At 38.9% G+C, this 16,404-nt stretch overlaps 1 protein-coding gene across 2 annotated transcripts in view; it reads left to right on the top strand.

Annotated features, from left to right (window-relative positions):
* Positions 1–16,404, top strand: part of AK5 (adenylate kinase 5) — an 82,483-nt gene that overhangs the window by 51,450 nt on the left and 14,629 nt on the right. For both annotated transcript variants that reach the window (XM_071436480.1, XM_071436481.1), the window contains exons 9-10: positions 7,006–7,048; positions 8,146–8,190. In XM_071436480.1, coding sequence (XP_071292581.1) covers positions 7,006–7,048; positions 8,146–8,190 — 88 coding nt within the window. The remainder of the gene's footprint in view (positions 1–7,005; positions 7,049–8,145; positions 8,191–16,404) is intronic.

The following is a 16,404-nucleotide window of genomic DNA, read 5'->3' as shown; positions in this document are numbered from 1 at the left end:
GCAAAATGAATAAGCATCCAAAGACATGAAAGAGCTGGAAAGGCAGGTCTAACTACAGAGAAAAGATGTTTAATAGCAATGTACTGAAGTCAGTGAACAATCTGTTCAGTTCACGTTACCATGGAAACTATCCTATTAAATGCTTTAAAAAAAACAGTTCTAGAAACAAAGTACTACAGTTTGCCTTACAAAATGTTTCCTGAATAAGCTCAAATCATGTGTATTTTGGTGCTTTGAAATAATTTTGTAAATGCAAAGAATTTTTTTCTCTTTCAAATCACCATTGTACACTGTAATAAAGGCATGTGTTGGAAAGTCTCCTGCTTTATTTTCCCCCATGCAAACCATGGCAAAATGGGCAAAAAATAACCAGAGTCAGCCTGCACTTTCTTATGTGAAATGCCAGAAGCAGTTGTTTACTTCTTCTTTCACAGATGTTATTTGAACTTACTTTCTGGTGATACTTATATTAGGTAGGGCTAGACTGCCAAGGTTAGTTGAAGTCTTTGCATTCCAATTCTTTCCTAATTTTGAACCCAAAGTTGCTGCCTGCAGCTCTGGTGGCCAGTACAGGGCATAAGGATTCAGCTAAAATGATGCTGAGCTCAAGTGAGTTACTGGAGATTTAAACAGCAGTGACAACATTATTCTTCAAGAGGTGCTGCATTTATGCCTCACTGAATAATTCTGCAGTAAATTATGAAGTCCTTCTCTGTGGCTTGTGGAAGTGCCCTTAGTAAAAGCATTACAATTTACAGTATCTCACCATCATTGCTGTAGGCAGTAGCAGTAGGATACTGCACCTTCTTTCCTCACACCAGCTTGCCCTTCCCCTGGCAAAGCGAGGCTTTATGCCTTCATGAACAAAATATAACTTCCCAGCTAAATTTATGAGTTCTACCTTTACAGTCCAGAGAACTTGCATAATTCTTGGGGAATATCAGGTATCCCACACAGTTGATGCAAATAGGATCCACAGCAGAACTTTTCCTCTTCTACCAAAAGTTGATAAAGAAATGTAAAGGTGTATTTTAAACCCGTTCTGCCTCCTAGATTTAGAGGCCTCACTCAGGGCTGTGAATTGGTTCTGTTCACAAAGCCCAGCATCCCTAAAGACAGCTACCCTTTCTTGAAAACATGTTGTAACAATTCCTATATTCTAAAACACTGCAGAAGGAAGTGCCTTTTTATTTCTTTTATATTTCTTAACCACTGTCAAAGTACATCCTGTATATTTTTACATACACATATAAAACTGCAGTGATTGCAAAGATGCTGTTTTACTCTATGAGGTACAAAATTGCTCTTAAAATCACTTATTTGTATTGTATCAAAGCAGAAAAGTGGTTTCTCTGGGTACACTGGAAAATTTAAAAAAAAATCCCCTATGTATTTTCAGAAAGCCATATGTTTTCTACTTGGTTTTTTATTCCTTATGTATCCCAGGATTGTGCAGTCAATGTTAGTCATTTTGGGCTTAAATACCAGTCATAAAGAGTGAAAAGTGGCCTAGTTTTAGAACTCCTTCACAGCAGTGCATCTCAAATCAGTGGACTGTTTCTTCAGATAGTTCAATTCCTTCTTAACACAGAAGTCCTTTAGAAATACTGCAGAAGTTGAAAGTTACAGAACTGCCTAATAATAGATAAATAGGTGCTATAGTAAACCTTGAATATGCTTGTGAAATGTTAAGCAGAGAAGGCCTTTGAGAGGTAAAATTTGAACACAATTGTCAATTTTTATCTGAATAGCAGCAAATCATAGGATCTGAGGTTGCACACTGGGTTTGGGGATTTATTTGCAACACTCTATTCTTGTCCTTCTCCATGCCAAGATCTTTTTCTTTTTGAAAACTGATTTGAGACAGGCCTGCAGAAAAGCCTTTCTCATCTTAAGTTTTAAAAACCCCAGAAAAGCACAAAATGCACATACACTTAAAAAACCAAACCCAAACCAAACCATTAACAACAAAAAATCCAAATGACTGAATTTCACCTCTCAGAAGACAGCTCTCAGGGCAAATATGTACAGAAGTTAACAAAAACCAATTCTCCCCAAACTATAGCACACAGATTCTGGCTTTTTCCTCTTTAAAGTACCTACAGATATTCTTGATGTTCTTGAAGAACTGGAATGCAAAATCTGAAAAAAACCCAACCAAATTTAAAAGCTGGATAATTTGATATTGGCTTTTGACTGTTAAAAATGGGTTAATCTCTAACTAAGGAGTATCATTTTCTATTATTATTATTATTATTTCAGAATTGATAATAAGTTTTGTTTTAAAAGAATGATCACAGAATCACAGAAAGGGGAAGGTGGGAAGAGGGACTGCAGTGAACCATCTGGTCCAACCCTCAAGGAGGGTCATCCCACAGCCCATGGCACAGGATGACCCTTGAACATCTCCAGTGAGGGAGACTCCAGAACCTCACTGGGCAATCCGTGCCAGTGCTTGTCACCTGCACAGTCAAGTTCTTCCTCTTGTTTAGGTGGAACTTCTGTGCATCAATTTGTGCCTGTTGCCTCTTGTCCCACTGCCCAGCAGCACTGAGCAGAGCCTGGTCCATCCTCTGGCACCTCCCTTCAGACACTGATTGATATTGATTAGGTCCCTTCTCAGCCTTCTCAAGGCTGGCCATGCCCAGTTCCCTCAGCTCCCTCACAAGAGAGCATGGCACGGAGTTTTGTCTTTGGTAGGAACCCGGAATTAAATGGGAATCACGGTGATCTCATCTGTCAGAATTCTGTAGATGCTATTATGAACACTGATGTTTTTGCAGTTTTATGCATTGTGAACAAATAAAAATCACCTCGAAAAACATTAGCTCTGTACGCTCATCCTAATTTCTTTAGTCCTTTTTAACACAAATAACTCCACTCTGCTGAGCGGTATGAAGTATATAAGAAAATTTGACTTTCAATGGAGAAAAAAGTCTTGAAGTGTGAGGATATTCCTACTGTGTCTTACCTTATTTATTAGTTCTGTAGCAGGGGAAGTCAGAGCTCAGCCACCTCTGCTTTACAGAGGCATACTATAACACTCAGCTTGCAGAAAGCAGCTCAGGCTGAAAAATTGATTTGAAGTATAAATCAAGTTTAATGGTATGGCTCATAAAATCCATACCCAGGGAGCACTGCCCTTGCATAAAACGAACAAAGAAACATGTGATTTTTATTTGTTTAAATAATTTGTGTCTGAAACATTCCTTGGAATATTTACAATCTCAAATTCAAGCTTGAAAATTGAGCATAATTTTAAGCAGCAGTCACGCTGTATTTCAAATTCAGTCTCATTCTACTGCCTCTTTTCTCCTCTGTCTGTGATTATTTATCATCTTTGGTAAATTTGGAGGAGAAACTCTGGCTATATCTGTTAGAAATCTGAATTAAATGTATCAGGTACTTCTTACCACTCTTTTCTAGAAGCATTCAAACAACAATGAGGTGATAAGGGAGAACTCTTGTCCATGTAAAACAAAAGAAACAAAACCCCAACTAAAACACGCAAGGACTGGAGCAGAGGTTATTACTGGGTAACAGGAAAGCTTTCACATTTCATCAGGTAACTGACATTCATAACAGCTGTCACTAAGTCCTCATGAGGAAAATGTCCCTTCAGTAGATTAAAAAATGAAATCTATTTTATTGATATGCCTTATGAGTACTCATTCATTGGCAGCAAAATTGAAACTTCTGAAGAATTCTGTATCATTCCATTATTGTTTGCTAAGACTTACTGTCATAGTTTGTTACTACAGAAATTAGGTGGGTTGGAACTAGATGAACTTCCAACCCAAATCATTCTATGATTCTGTGGACTTACCTCACAACCTAGCAATGACAGTAACTGCAAAGTCATTAACCAATGAAGTATCTACTACCAGTCAGATATTTACTAATTACAACACAAGTGGCAAGTAAAATGGCAGTCAAAAGCCCGTGTTTTCCAACTCTAAAGACAAATCTCAAATAAGTGATTCTTTACAGGCAGCAAACTTCTCTAATTAGCAATTATTTTAATGTACTGTTGATATTGTTTAAGTAGTTACACAGACATCTGTGCTCCACTAATGGATATGTTTCCAGATAATATTTAGAAATATAACTTGACTGTAAAGGCATATGAAATTACAAACTACCTATCTTTCTTCAGAGCTCATTACGAGATGTAATCTTCCTCACTTTGCTTTCAAGTACATGGAAACAGCTATACTGAGAGTACAGAGACTGCTGCTAAATCACTGTATTGCTGATGGCAGTCTGGTGTCAAATACCATTTGCTATCTAACTGGAGGGACTTTGCCTTATGTGATCACTTGCTAAATCCCACAGTTATTTTCCAAAGAGCTCTGGGAAGGAGGCAGAGCAGTGTGTTCAGCCTGATACAGGCCAAGCCATTCACAGTTTAGAGACCTACTTGCTAAAAAGACTCAATCTTTGAGTCTTTCTGTCAAATACTGTCAAATGCAAACATAAAGAGACTGTATTAAACAGGATGCCAGACTGTCACTCTTTGTAAGGGACCTCCAGCCAAACAGCACATCTAGCTCCTCACACAGATCAGCACAAAAACTGGTTGGATTCAGTTTCTGCAATCGTAGGGGAGAACAACAGCAAAACTTGAAAGCAGTAATGCTGCTTCCAATTCTATAATTTGATTGTAAGCTTGGAATTCTGATCCAGATTTTTAAAGTAATTTTACTCTAAACTTAGTGCCTAAAAGGATTTTGATCCATAAACTTTCAAAGGCATTATAAGAAGCAGAATCTAAAATGAAGCCTTTTGCATGCAATATATGCTTTGCAGGGTCAATTATTTGATTGTATTATTACATGCAAAAATAATGGACATAGGGTTAATATTGTCACTTGAAATGTAGGAAAGAGAATAATTTCTCATTTGAAAATGACACCTTTCTTTTTTTTAAGACAGCAGTTCTTCTGCTGCAGTAATAGGCTGAGAATTACTGTGAATCAAAAAATGAAAATAATTTGTGTAACCAGTGTAATGGTACTTCAGCCTAATGAAGAGTACTTCATTTTCAGTGGTGATGGGAATACAAGGAGAAACCTGCAAGGGTAGTGCATGAGCCCTGCAAATTACAGTGGGCAGCAGTTTACCCATTCCAGTCACCTTGCAGTTCATGTCACTTCATCTACTCCTGTAGCTCTACACATTTAAAGGTGGCTATTTCTGAGAGCTGTGCTGCCAGAAGCGATGGCTTGATAGCCATATGCTACTGAGATGACTCACATAACATGTTTCATGCTGATGTTAGGCACTGATGATGTAATACTGTCACATGAGGATGAGTTACTGTCAATGCTATTATGGATATTTTACAGACCAGGCTAAAGCATTGTTGATGTGGGTATATTTACACCTCATAACCTAGACTATGTCCAGCATATATATAATTCTCACTTATCAGAACAATAAAGAATTCCCATTCTGACAGTCTTGCTGGCCAATATTTGTAATTTCTCATTGATTGTAATATACAGTCACAAAATAATTTTAAGTGGCTGAATCTCAGAAGACAAAACATGCTACATCCGCCATTTTCCTGTTGTAGTCCCTCCCTGTAGTTGAACAGCCTCTATAACAACTTGTAGTTTGTGTTACATTCAGAAGGTAAACACATTTGAGATTAAAGACCAATGCCATCTTTATGTTATAGCTCGCTTTTAGAAGTTTCTCCAATATTGCTTTCTCACTATTAACAGCTGATCATACTATAGTGACTTCAGAAGAAATTCAGAATGCACACTGATTGCTTACATATCATGTGGGAATTGTGCATTTGGACACTGAAGAGCCATTCCTCACAAAACCAGTATTACAGCAGAGAAGGGCCTGGGTTGGAAGGGACCCTCAAGATCATCTTGCTCCAAACCCCCAGCAGGCAGGGATATGTTGCACTAGACCAGGTTGCTCAAAGCCCCATCCAGCCTGGCCTTGAACACTTCCAGGGATGGTCATCTATAACATCTCTGGGAAACATGTTCCAGTGCCTCTCTGTCCTCACAGTGAAGAATTTCTTCCCAAGATCTCATCTAAACCTACTGTCTTTCAGTGTAAAGCCATTCCCCCTTGTCACTCTATCTCCTTGGAAATAGTCCCTCTCCAGCTCTGTGCAGGCCCCTTTCAGGTCCTGGGAAGCTGCTGTAAGGTCTCTGCAGAGACCTCTCCAGGCTGAACAGCCCCAACTCTCTCAGCCTGTCCTCCTAGGAGAGGTGTTCCAGCCCTCTGAGCATCTTTGTGGGCTCCTCTGGACTCACTCCAGCAGGTCCCTGCCCTTGTGCTGGGGCCCCAGGGCCGGGAGCAGTGCCCAGGTGGGGTCTCATGAGGGCAGGGCAGAGAGGTGGAATCTGCTCCCTCAGCCTGCTGCCCACGCTGCCTTTGGTGCAGCCCTGGACACAGTTGGCCTGCTGGGCTGCAAATGCACATTGATGGGTCATGTGGAGCTTCTCATCCACCAATGATTTCAAGTCCTTTTTCCCAGGACTGCACTGGATCCATTTTCCACCCAGCCTGTAACTGTGCTTGGCATTGCCCTGAGGCAGGAGCAGTACCTTGTACTTGGCCCTGAACTCCATTAGGTCACCTCTCAAGCATGTCCAGGTCCCTCTGGATGCCATCCCTTCCCTCCAGCAAGCTTGGTGTCATTGGCAAACTTGCTGAGGGTGCACTTGGTCCCACTGTCCCTGTCACCAACAAAGATGTTAAACAACACCAGTCCCCATTCCCAACCCTGAGGAACTCCACTCAATTATATGGGATACTGAATCATCTCAAGATATCTTGGGTTCTCTGTGCTCGTGTTCTAGCAACTGCAACAGCACTAACAGCATTTCTGTGACACTGTAAACCATATCTCAACATAGATCAAAACTGAGACCTTAGAGAAATACATATTAAGATATATAGATAAGCAGATATAAGAAGAAATGCAAACTATGCAGAATATCCATTTCAATTTGTCAATTGCTTAATTAACAGGAGGAGGATCAGTCAAGTTTTTCTGGTTATGAGAGCACAGGAGGTGAGTTTCATTTTCAGTGTCAATTGCCATTTCATTTTGAAACCTTTGATTTCCCGTTATTTAAATAGTTAATTAGAAAGTAAAGTGAACTCAGGTGATTTGTATTGTGAACTTTATGCCTCAAGGGATTTTTATCATGTGAATTCTTTCAAATGAAATTTTAAGTTTGTAAAACACATTTCTATACTCTTTTGGCTGGATCAAAAATTATTAGAAAATACTACTGTTAATCAGCATCAAATCTCATAGGTGTTTTCAGAAATTGGCAGTTATGAAAGTCTCCTTGGAAAGGAGAGTCTAAGAGAAAGAAAGGATAAAGCAAGACTTTTCATGGCTAATGATTTTTTGTAATAAGAGATCTACACACCACAAAATAAACCCCAAAAATTGTATGAGGCGTCTTGTATGTGATTAACAAAATCAGATATGTGTCTTGTAAGTGATTAACTCAAAGACATAATAAAATTTCAGCAGGCTCACATGGTGCAAGATCACCCTCTGTACTGTATAATCAGTGCAGTGGCTGGGACTCAGACCAGGAGGAATTGCTTTTTCAAAAGGTACATTCTCAGTCAAAACTGTAATACACACCGTAGTTTTGGTGAGTGTATTGCCTGGATTTCAGCTAAGATGGTTATTATTTGGCTGAATTTGGGGCTCACAGGAATTTAGAACTACATTTCAGAGAGTATAAAATGTAAATGGGAGGTGGACAAGATTCTATAGCAATTATAATGCAATAATATGCTCAGTAGAAACTGCAGTGGCTGAGGAGGCATTACATCACATTATTACATCAAGATGAATCTGCTTCTCTCTTCTTTCTTTTTTTAAAGAACTGATGTGTATTGCAAGGTCTATTTTCAGGTAAAATGTCTTTATCATATCTGCAATGACAACTATGAAACTGAGAGATTAATAGACTTGTGGATAATAGCTCCTTTTGGAATGGAGAAAGCATATCTATTTTTTATAGCAGAAAGTAAATCTAGTAAAAGCAGATCCCCTTGCATGAGTGTTACACAATTTGGTGTGGTAAGTAGCTGGCATTAAAATTAGTAGCTCCTGCCACTAAAGAATTTTTGTTTTCATTTTAGACTTTTCAGAAGATCTAAGGAAATCAAACATCATTTTTGTTGTCGGTAAGTAGGATTCCTAATTTAACTGCTACTCTTGAATATTCCCATGTTATTTAGCTTTGATTATGTGATTGATTTATTTATTTATTTAGGAAAATAGATTGGCTGAGAACATTTATTCTCCAATGTTGGTTTAGTCTTTTGAAAGGCAGCTAGGATTTAATAATATGTAATTAACTTGGGTCTAACCATACTATCAACAGTTGTGTAAAGCTCAGAGCAGGCAGCTCCTTTGATTGTGAACATGTTCAAAATAACCTTAATTCTTTTGCAGTTACAGTTAAGTTGTGCCTTCCCACACCAAAGCTGCCTCACCAGCACTAATTAAAATTTTACTAAATTGGATTGTAACTCAGAAGTTTAAGATTTGGCTGGAAAGTATCAGGTCTCTTCCCTTCCTTACTTGTGAGGCAACTTCTGTTAGATACAGGTTTCAATTCTGCATGTGTTCAGCATCATGTTAAAAGCCAACAGGCTGCTCACCAGGCATGATCCTCAGCACTGAAGCTCTGCAGGTTCAGGGTTTACTTTTATATTGCCTTTGGAAATCCACAGAGTAAAAGCACCATGTTAATGCCTTTTATCACATGAATGTGAGTAATATAATTAGCATAAACTTGGAGCAGTCTTTTAAAACAAATTATAACCAGAAGATTGATTTTAAAGCTTGGTACTAATTACTTGGAAAGAATAATTGCTTTTGTATTGAGCAATTGTTAGAACTGCTTTACAATCCAGAGGAGGAACACACATTTCCAAGGACCTAAGGACAGATACCAGAACATGGGGGATTCTACATAAAACTAAATCAATTTGTGCATTGTTTTTCCTGGGGAAATAAAAATTACAAAACTTCCAAAATTAATAAGTGAATGGAAGTTTCATTCAGAACCAGAACTCAAGAAGCATCAAAAAGCATTCCAATACCTGCAGGTTGAGGGAGATGATCCTTTCTCCCTATTCAGCACTGATGTGGATGCATCTGGAGCACTGTGTCCAGTCTGGGCTCCCAGTACAAGAAAGATAATGATTTACTGGAGAGAGTGTGGTGCAGGACCACAAAGATATTTGAGGAATAGGAGCATCTGTCATTTGAGGAGAGGCTGAGAGAACTGGGACTATTCAGCCTGGAGAAGAGAAGGCTCCAGAGGATTTTACCATTAAGTATAAATAATTACCTGATGGGAGGGAATGAAGATGAGGGAGCCTGAATTTCTCAGTAGTAGCCAGTGACAGGAGAAGAGAAAATGGGACAACTTAAAATGCATTCAATTTCGCCTGAACACAAAAACCACTTTTTTACTATGAGGGTAGTCAAACACTGGAACAAGTTGCCCAGAAACTGTAGGGTCTCCATGCTTACAGATGTTCAAACCCCAATCTGACAGAGTTCAGATCAACCTGCTATAGCTGATCCCTGTGTAACACAGTTGTTTGAATAAATGATTCCAAGAACTTCCTTGCAACCTAAAAGATTCTATTAAAAGAGTGTTCTCATGTTGCAATTTTATCTCATGCTCTCTTATGCCAAATACAAGTTAACTCAATTTATTGCAACTCAATTTTTATGTGTTTGAAAAAGTAAAATGAGGTTACTGAAGAGTTCACTGGAGACTTTTTCTTAAGAGAAGGGTGCATAAAACCTAATTTTCAGTCCTTTAAGCAAACTGTAATCTATGCTTACTGATGTACACCTTCCTGCTAGTCACTACAGTGAAAAATTTTAATTCTGTCTCACGTATCATATTGAAAAAAAAATCATTTGGGTTTGTACAAACAGGTTTTTAAGAAAAAAAATGAGAACACACTCAAGTAATATTGCCTCTGAAATTGTCCATGGTAAAGTATATTTTTCATTTGCCTCTGGGAATCTTTTTATTTTACAAGGAGTCATTTTGAATTCTCATTTATAATTTTTCTAGGACATCCAGTAGCCATCTTGCAGCTTCAAATTGAAATCACACCTTTTTCCTAGTTATTCCTGCTCTGATTTTCTAGTAAATGCTTTCTGGGTGCAGAGATAAATTGTGCCTTAATGAAAACACAGTTTTCTTTGTTAAAAAGATTATTATGAAAAGTTTTACTGAGTCCAAATGTGGGTTAATTTTCAAAAAAAAAATCTAGAATGATTTATTCTTTTTCCCAAAATACCTCCATCTCCACTCCCATCCTTGCACCCCTGAAAAAGTTTCTTAAAGTCTTATGAGAAGAGTGAGAGGTTTTTTGTGGGTTTGTTGGGGTTTTTTGAACAAAATGAGAGCTCCATGGTTGCTCATTTTTCTGCAAAATCTTGACCTTATTCGACTTAGGTAGTGAAAGTAAATGCTATTCCCAGAGACAGAGTTCTTGCAGCAGCTAAGTTGGAGTGGCCACAAGCTCTTTGGCCTTGAGTCCTTTTCAGGCAGTTAAATCTGCAGGGATCACCTGTTGATCCACAGCCACTCCAGCTTTAGCTTTATACACACTACCCACATGCACACACGTTTGTGCAGGCAGGAAACGTCAGTCAAGAGCTGGAATCTGATCATTGTGAATGGTACAACAGTGAAAGAAAAATACGAAGAAATCTTACAGAAGCAGAACAAAACTGTTGGGGATGGGGAAAAAAGCCCCAAATGTCAGTGGTTAAAGTGCTCTGCTGCAGTGAGCAGTGCTAGAGATGTTCAGTCCATGATACCCTGACTAGAGAGGGAGCAGAGGAGCTGGGTCAGAGCAGGCTGCTGTGGGATACTGGAATGGGAAAAACTGTCTTGGGCTCAGGTGTCACTAAGGATGTTGACTCATTACATAGGTGTGTATTATTTCATGAGGAAATAACAAGATGCTTATAAAGGTGTTTTGAAGCTAGAATTTTAAACACGTACATTTGAAGAAGTTTGCAAACAAATCAAAATGAATGCACCATCTGCCATACCTGACAAACAGAGATACTGTTTATGACAAAGGGAAAGAAACAGGCAGTTCCCTCTCCCACTAATTACCCTTGAAAATTTTCCAAAAAGGGAAAGAAAAAGAAATCATTTAATTAGCAAAAGTTTACATTAGAGCTAATGTAGGAATTAATTGGAATAACAGTCAAGTTGGATTAATTAAGCAACAATGTCAATGTTCTATTCATATTGTAAAGCAGAGAAAGAGTACAATCAAGTAAAAAATATAAGAGAAAACAGCAGGATAATAAAAGAGGAAAAACAAAGATAAATTTGGCCAGCAAAGTAAAATTCAAAGAAGAAAAAATATAAAGAGGCACAAAGATAAAATTGGGTGATGCTCTAATAAATATTCAAAACTTAAGTAATCATTGCCAGTCATTAAAAGACAAACAAAAAAAAACAAACAAAAAAACCTATGTCATCAATTTTAACCACAATGAATGTTGAATGATCTTCTAATTCTTAACTACTGTAATATTCCATATTGCATCCACAGAAGTGTCATCCATAGCACAGTTTCTGGGAGCATTCCCCCTCCCTGGCCTCTGCAGGAGCTTCACAAAACAGTTGGCTTCAGCTGAGCCTGAAAGTAAAACCGGAGGTTCAGGAATCTTTCTGCGCTTTGGATCAGAAACAAACTCCCTGCTGACTTGTAAATGAGGTGTTTAAAGCTTAGCTAATGTAACCACTCTCCTCTACAGAATCTTTGTTATATTCTTGTTGATGATCTAAATCTGGTAATTGCTTAAACTCAGTGTAAGAAAGACCAGCTTTTTAGCTGACACGGAAGATATTCTCACCACTTACACCTAGAAGTAGACATTATCAGAGACAGAGCTTGCACACACACCAAAATTCAACAAGTAATATATCACAAAACTCAAACTCTTTATTTGTCCCAGGTATGTCAGACCTTAAATAACATAACCTAATTCAATTTATCATTAATTTAGGCCTGCTTTGAGTATAAGGTTTAACCAGATGAGGTCCCTTCCATTGTAAATTATGCTACAATACCTGCAATCAGAAAAGCACAGAATGAGCAGTACTGATAATTAAACCCCCAGTCAGTCCAAGCTAACTGTGGATGCTGTGCAAGGTTGATTTCCCTGACTTCCTGTGAAATAAACTTCACATTTTCTTTAAGAAGGATGAAAACTCACTGATGTCCCAGGATATTGCATTACTCTGCCAACATGCACAACTCGTTGTTTTCTAATGAAAAATAATTTCTCAGAAAAAAGAAATACAAAGAAAGTGTTGAGGCCTTTTTTGTTGTTGTTGTTAAGTAATAGTACAATTCCTGTATGGCTTCACTTAGACTAAAATAATTTGTGAACAGCAGATGAGGTGCTATTGAGAAGCCTTCAAATACCATATTTTGAAGTTAAGGCTTATTTTTACTTGTCTATAAAATCCAAGTAGCATTGGTAAAACTGCCAAACTGATCAAGTAATCCAAAATTTTTGCTTGAATTTAGGGATAGACTGACTGGGGTTATTTTGGTTTCAATTCAGACTTCTGAGGCTCTCTTGTGCAGCTAGATTTCCCCTGTAGGCACTTCTCCCTGATACAGGGATGATGCTCATTATGATAACAAGGTCTTGAAATTGATAGATTTTAAAATAAATAGTGGGACTGTCTTGTAAATCCTACTGCTGGCTTTTTATATAAATGCTCATGATATTTTGGTATATAATAAACTTGTAAGATTTAAAATAGAGGCATCTCAGTCTGCCTGCATGACACTTTTGCTCTAGCAGTGTTTCTGGCAGCAAAGCCGGTCCATGCGCTGCTCATATTGCGTGTTCCTGGCCCTGCTCACTCACAGCAGCAGTCCCAGCTCTCTCTGTCATCATTAATTCTCTGCTGGTGATGTTGTGCTCTAGATCAGAGCTGTTCATTTCAGTCACATGCCCAGGCTCCTTGGCCTTCCCACTCTGGGGGACATTTGGGCAGGAGGGGGGAGAGCTGAGACCTTTGATCCAGGGCTGACTGCAGCTGAACACCCAGAAGTGCTGCTTGGGCAATTGGTTGTTACTGCACCCACGGAGACGCTCTTTTTCTCCCCTTGAAGGACTCTCTGTGAAGCATTTCTGCAGTCAATAATTTAAAAAGTAACCACCTAAGTCAGCAGTGCTGCCAGAAAGTTCTTTACCAGAAGATCCCCTCTCACAGGCCAATGAATCAACATAATGGAAGGGAATATTGCTCTAAGGGATTGCATGGACTTTTTAATCTGGCTGTGTCTGCAGAAAAGCAATATAGAGAACTGCATTTAATTTCTGTGTTAGTACTCTGGTTCCATATTCTTGCTTACCATTTGTATCAAAAAGCACAAAGGGACACTCAAAGAGTTCTGTTTCCAAGAATAATCTCACTGATTAATACAATGTTCTTAATTTCTTTACCTGCAATTTTTGGATTTTTATTAAGTTGCCAAATGAGCTTTAAAGCAAGGTCCACTGCACTGAGCAATACTAGGAAAATACAAAAGCATGCTAATATTGAAGAACTGCTGGCAGTTCTATATTGTCCTACAGGTCACATCACACTCCTAATTCCTCTGGCTGTTTTCTAGGCTTTAGCTTTTTTTCTCTGCATAACATATATAGAAATCAGAAGACAACATGATTAATCTGAATAACAAGTTATCATGAACCTACACTTTTTTTTCCCCAAGTATACGTAGGCAGATCACAAGATGACAGCATAGAGAAAAAATAACAGTGTTCACAAAGAATCTTACGCCTTCACAACAAAAGTGGGGATATATTTTTCTATGAACAATTGAGCCACTGGGAAAACTCGATTGCCTTTTTCAATGCCTTAAATATTTTCCATATGAAAAACACTGTAACAAGTTGCAGTGAAGTCTTAACTGAAAAGATCTTTTTGCTAGCCTTTGTCGTGTTTCATATGCAGCTGTTATTCCAGATAAACTTTCTTCACATTATTTTTTTCTTTAGAAAAATGAATAGATTTAAGAAGAATATCCACTAAAAGACCAGGTACAATTTTTGTAACACTATAAATTCACTGTGAGCTTCATGGCTGCAGGATTAATTTGCTGTTAAAGCTGCTTATGTAGCAGTGTTTTAAGTATGTAATCTGAGCAAGAAGGCAACACTTAATTAGTAAGAAAATGCACTTTCACATCTTTTCTCACCTGAATAGCTCTATTTCAGTCACATTAAGGAACTTCAGAGGGAGACAAGGTAATACTTTTATTTCAGACATGTAAATTAATACTGGTGTAAAGGCCAAGTTGTGCTCAGCCCTCAATGCTGAACTTCCTGGGGAATTCAGCCTCTTCTCAGATCATGCCAAGCAAGAACTGTGGTCTCATTCATGGATAAGAAAGCACAAGACTTGATAAAGTGGGTTGTATGCATTTGTCAAGCAGTGGGATGCTCTGCTACTCATGAGATGAATCTAAATTAATACCAGTGGCCATAAAAACTACCAATTTTAGCACATAACTTAATCAAATATGGTTTTACTCTTTAAAGAGCTAAGCATGTTATCTCTGCTTTGTTTGAACTCTTCTATAAAAAAATGGCCATTTTAATTAATGTTTTGGAGAAACACTCATTATGGTGTATGCCCTGCATATTCTGCCATTCTTACAGTGTTCTCTTTTAAAATACTAACACACAAAGGTATTAGAAGCACATCAAATTTTCTGAATATTTACCTGCTAAAAACCAAAAAATGTCCTTGTATTGTTATTTCTAATACGAGATTTAGTAATTTTGTGTATGAGTAGAAATTATGAAACTTCTCATTGGGCTCTGCATTCAGAAGAGAAACAGTTATATAAGAAAAAGAATGTAATAATCTTTACAGCTGGGTTTTTTTAATACTGCATATATACACCAAATAAATAGGATTAAATTACTGCACTGTTAGCATATTCAAGGGCCAGGAGACAAAATGTGTAAACATTTTACATTTACTGATCTACAAAAACCCCAGCACAGGCCAGAAATACAATTAATTGCCACTCTGATATTTAAGGGATTCATTACTAGTAATTTGCCTGTAATTTTGTTACATCTGTTTCTTTATAGCCACTCCTATTTTTTCCTTGTTTTCTTTCAACTAGTGTTTTTAGAAAACAATAATGTTCTTCATATTATGGCAACAGAAAAACAAGATGCAACCCACATTGGCCAGAAGATAAGCCTGCAACAAAGATAGTTGTAGAAAAATTGTAGCACAGGTGTGATTCTCACACCAGAGTCTGTTTATTCTCCTTGTGAAGCTGAAGTAAAAGACTGCACATCACAGAACACAAACCCCTTCCTTTGATGCTACTCCTTTGTGACCCAATTTTTAGTCTCAGCTACAGTACTGTAATTTCTCTGAAAATTATATGCTCAGAGCAATTATTTCTTACATTGAATGTAAAAGTTAGAAGAAAGTTCAAGTGAGGCAAGAGACAGTGCTAAAATCATTCTATTGTGAATGTGTTATTCCTATATTTGTTTGTGGAAGGATAAGGAAACAGGAAAGCATCATATTTTTTAGCCTCTTAAATGAATGTAGCAGAGCTGTGTAGCCCTACCGGCAAGTCCCAGCATTTGATAAATAACACAGGTCACCTGCTGAAAAAACCCTACTGAAAAGAGTTCGAGCATTGTCTCCCTCCAAGGCTGTAATTACCTCCTACTGCAGTAGATCTTCTGAACAGATCCATCAAAGGCTGCAGAATTGCTGCTACAGGCAGTGAGGTTTCTCCACAAACTCCCAGCAGGAATTGGCCTTCCCGCCCGCCATGCCCTGGCACCGCCATGGCGCCTCAGGGCCTCACCTCAGCTATGCCAGCGGCGCTGACGGCACTGCCCTGGGACACCTGGTTTCCAGAAGGTTCTGTGGGCTGTCCCTCTCTCCAGCCAGGCAGGGGTGGCTGCAATGCCTCAGCAGGAGCCTGAAGAGAGAGACCTTCCATGCTGTGGCCTTCCACGCCATGGCTTTCCATGCCATGGCTTCCGTGCTGCAGCCTTGGAGTGGAGGGAGAAGCGGCCGCCTGCATGGAGGAGCTGGGCCAGGCAGCGCCTGCACCTGCAGAGCGGCACAGGCAGAGCTCTGGGCTCTCAGCTGAGGCTGCTGGCTGGCCAGGGAAGCAGGAGGCTGGAGGAGCCATTCCTGCCAGGGGGACACCCCAGCATTCCCGGGTCAGTGCCCTTCCCCTCCTGGCGCTGTCTCCCACAGCTCCTGTGGGCAGGTGCAGGCGGGCCCTCGTTGTTATTCCCCTCACGGTGCTGCAGTGAACATTACT

The sequence above is a fragment of the Agelaius tricolor genome, unplaced genomic scaffold (genome assembly GCF_023055355.1).
Source record: "Agelaius tricolor isolate 1412-34295 unplaced genomic scaffold, bAgeTri1.0.p SCAF_11, whole genome shotgun sequence".
Lineage (NCBI taxonomy): Eukaryota > Metazoa > Chordata > Aves > Passeriformes > Icteridae > Agelaius > Agelaius tricolor.
The sequence above is the reverse complement of the archived record's forward strand: the minus strand, read 5'-3'. Positions and strand labels throughout refer to the sequence as shown.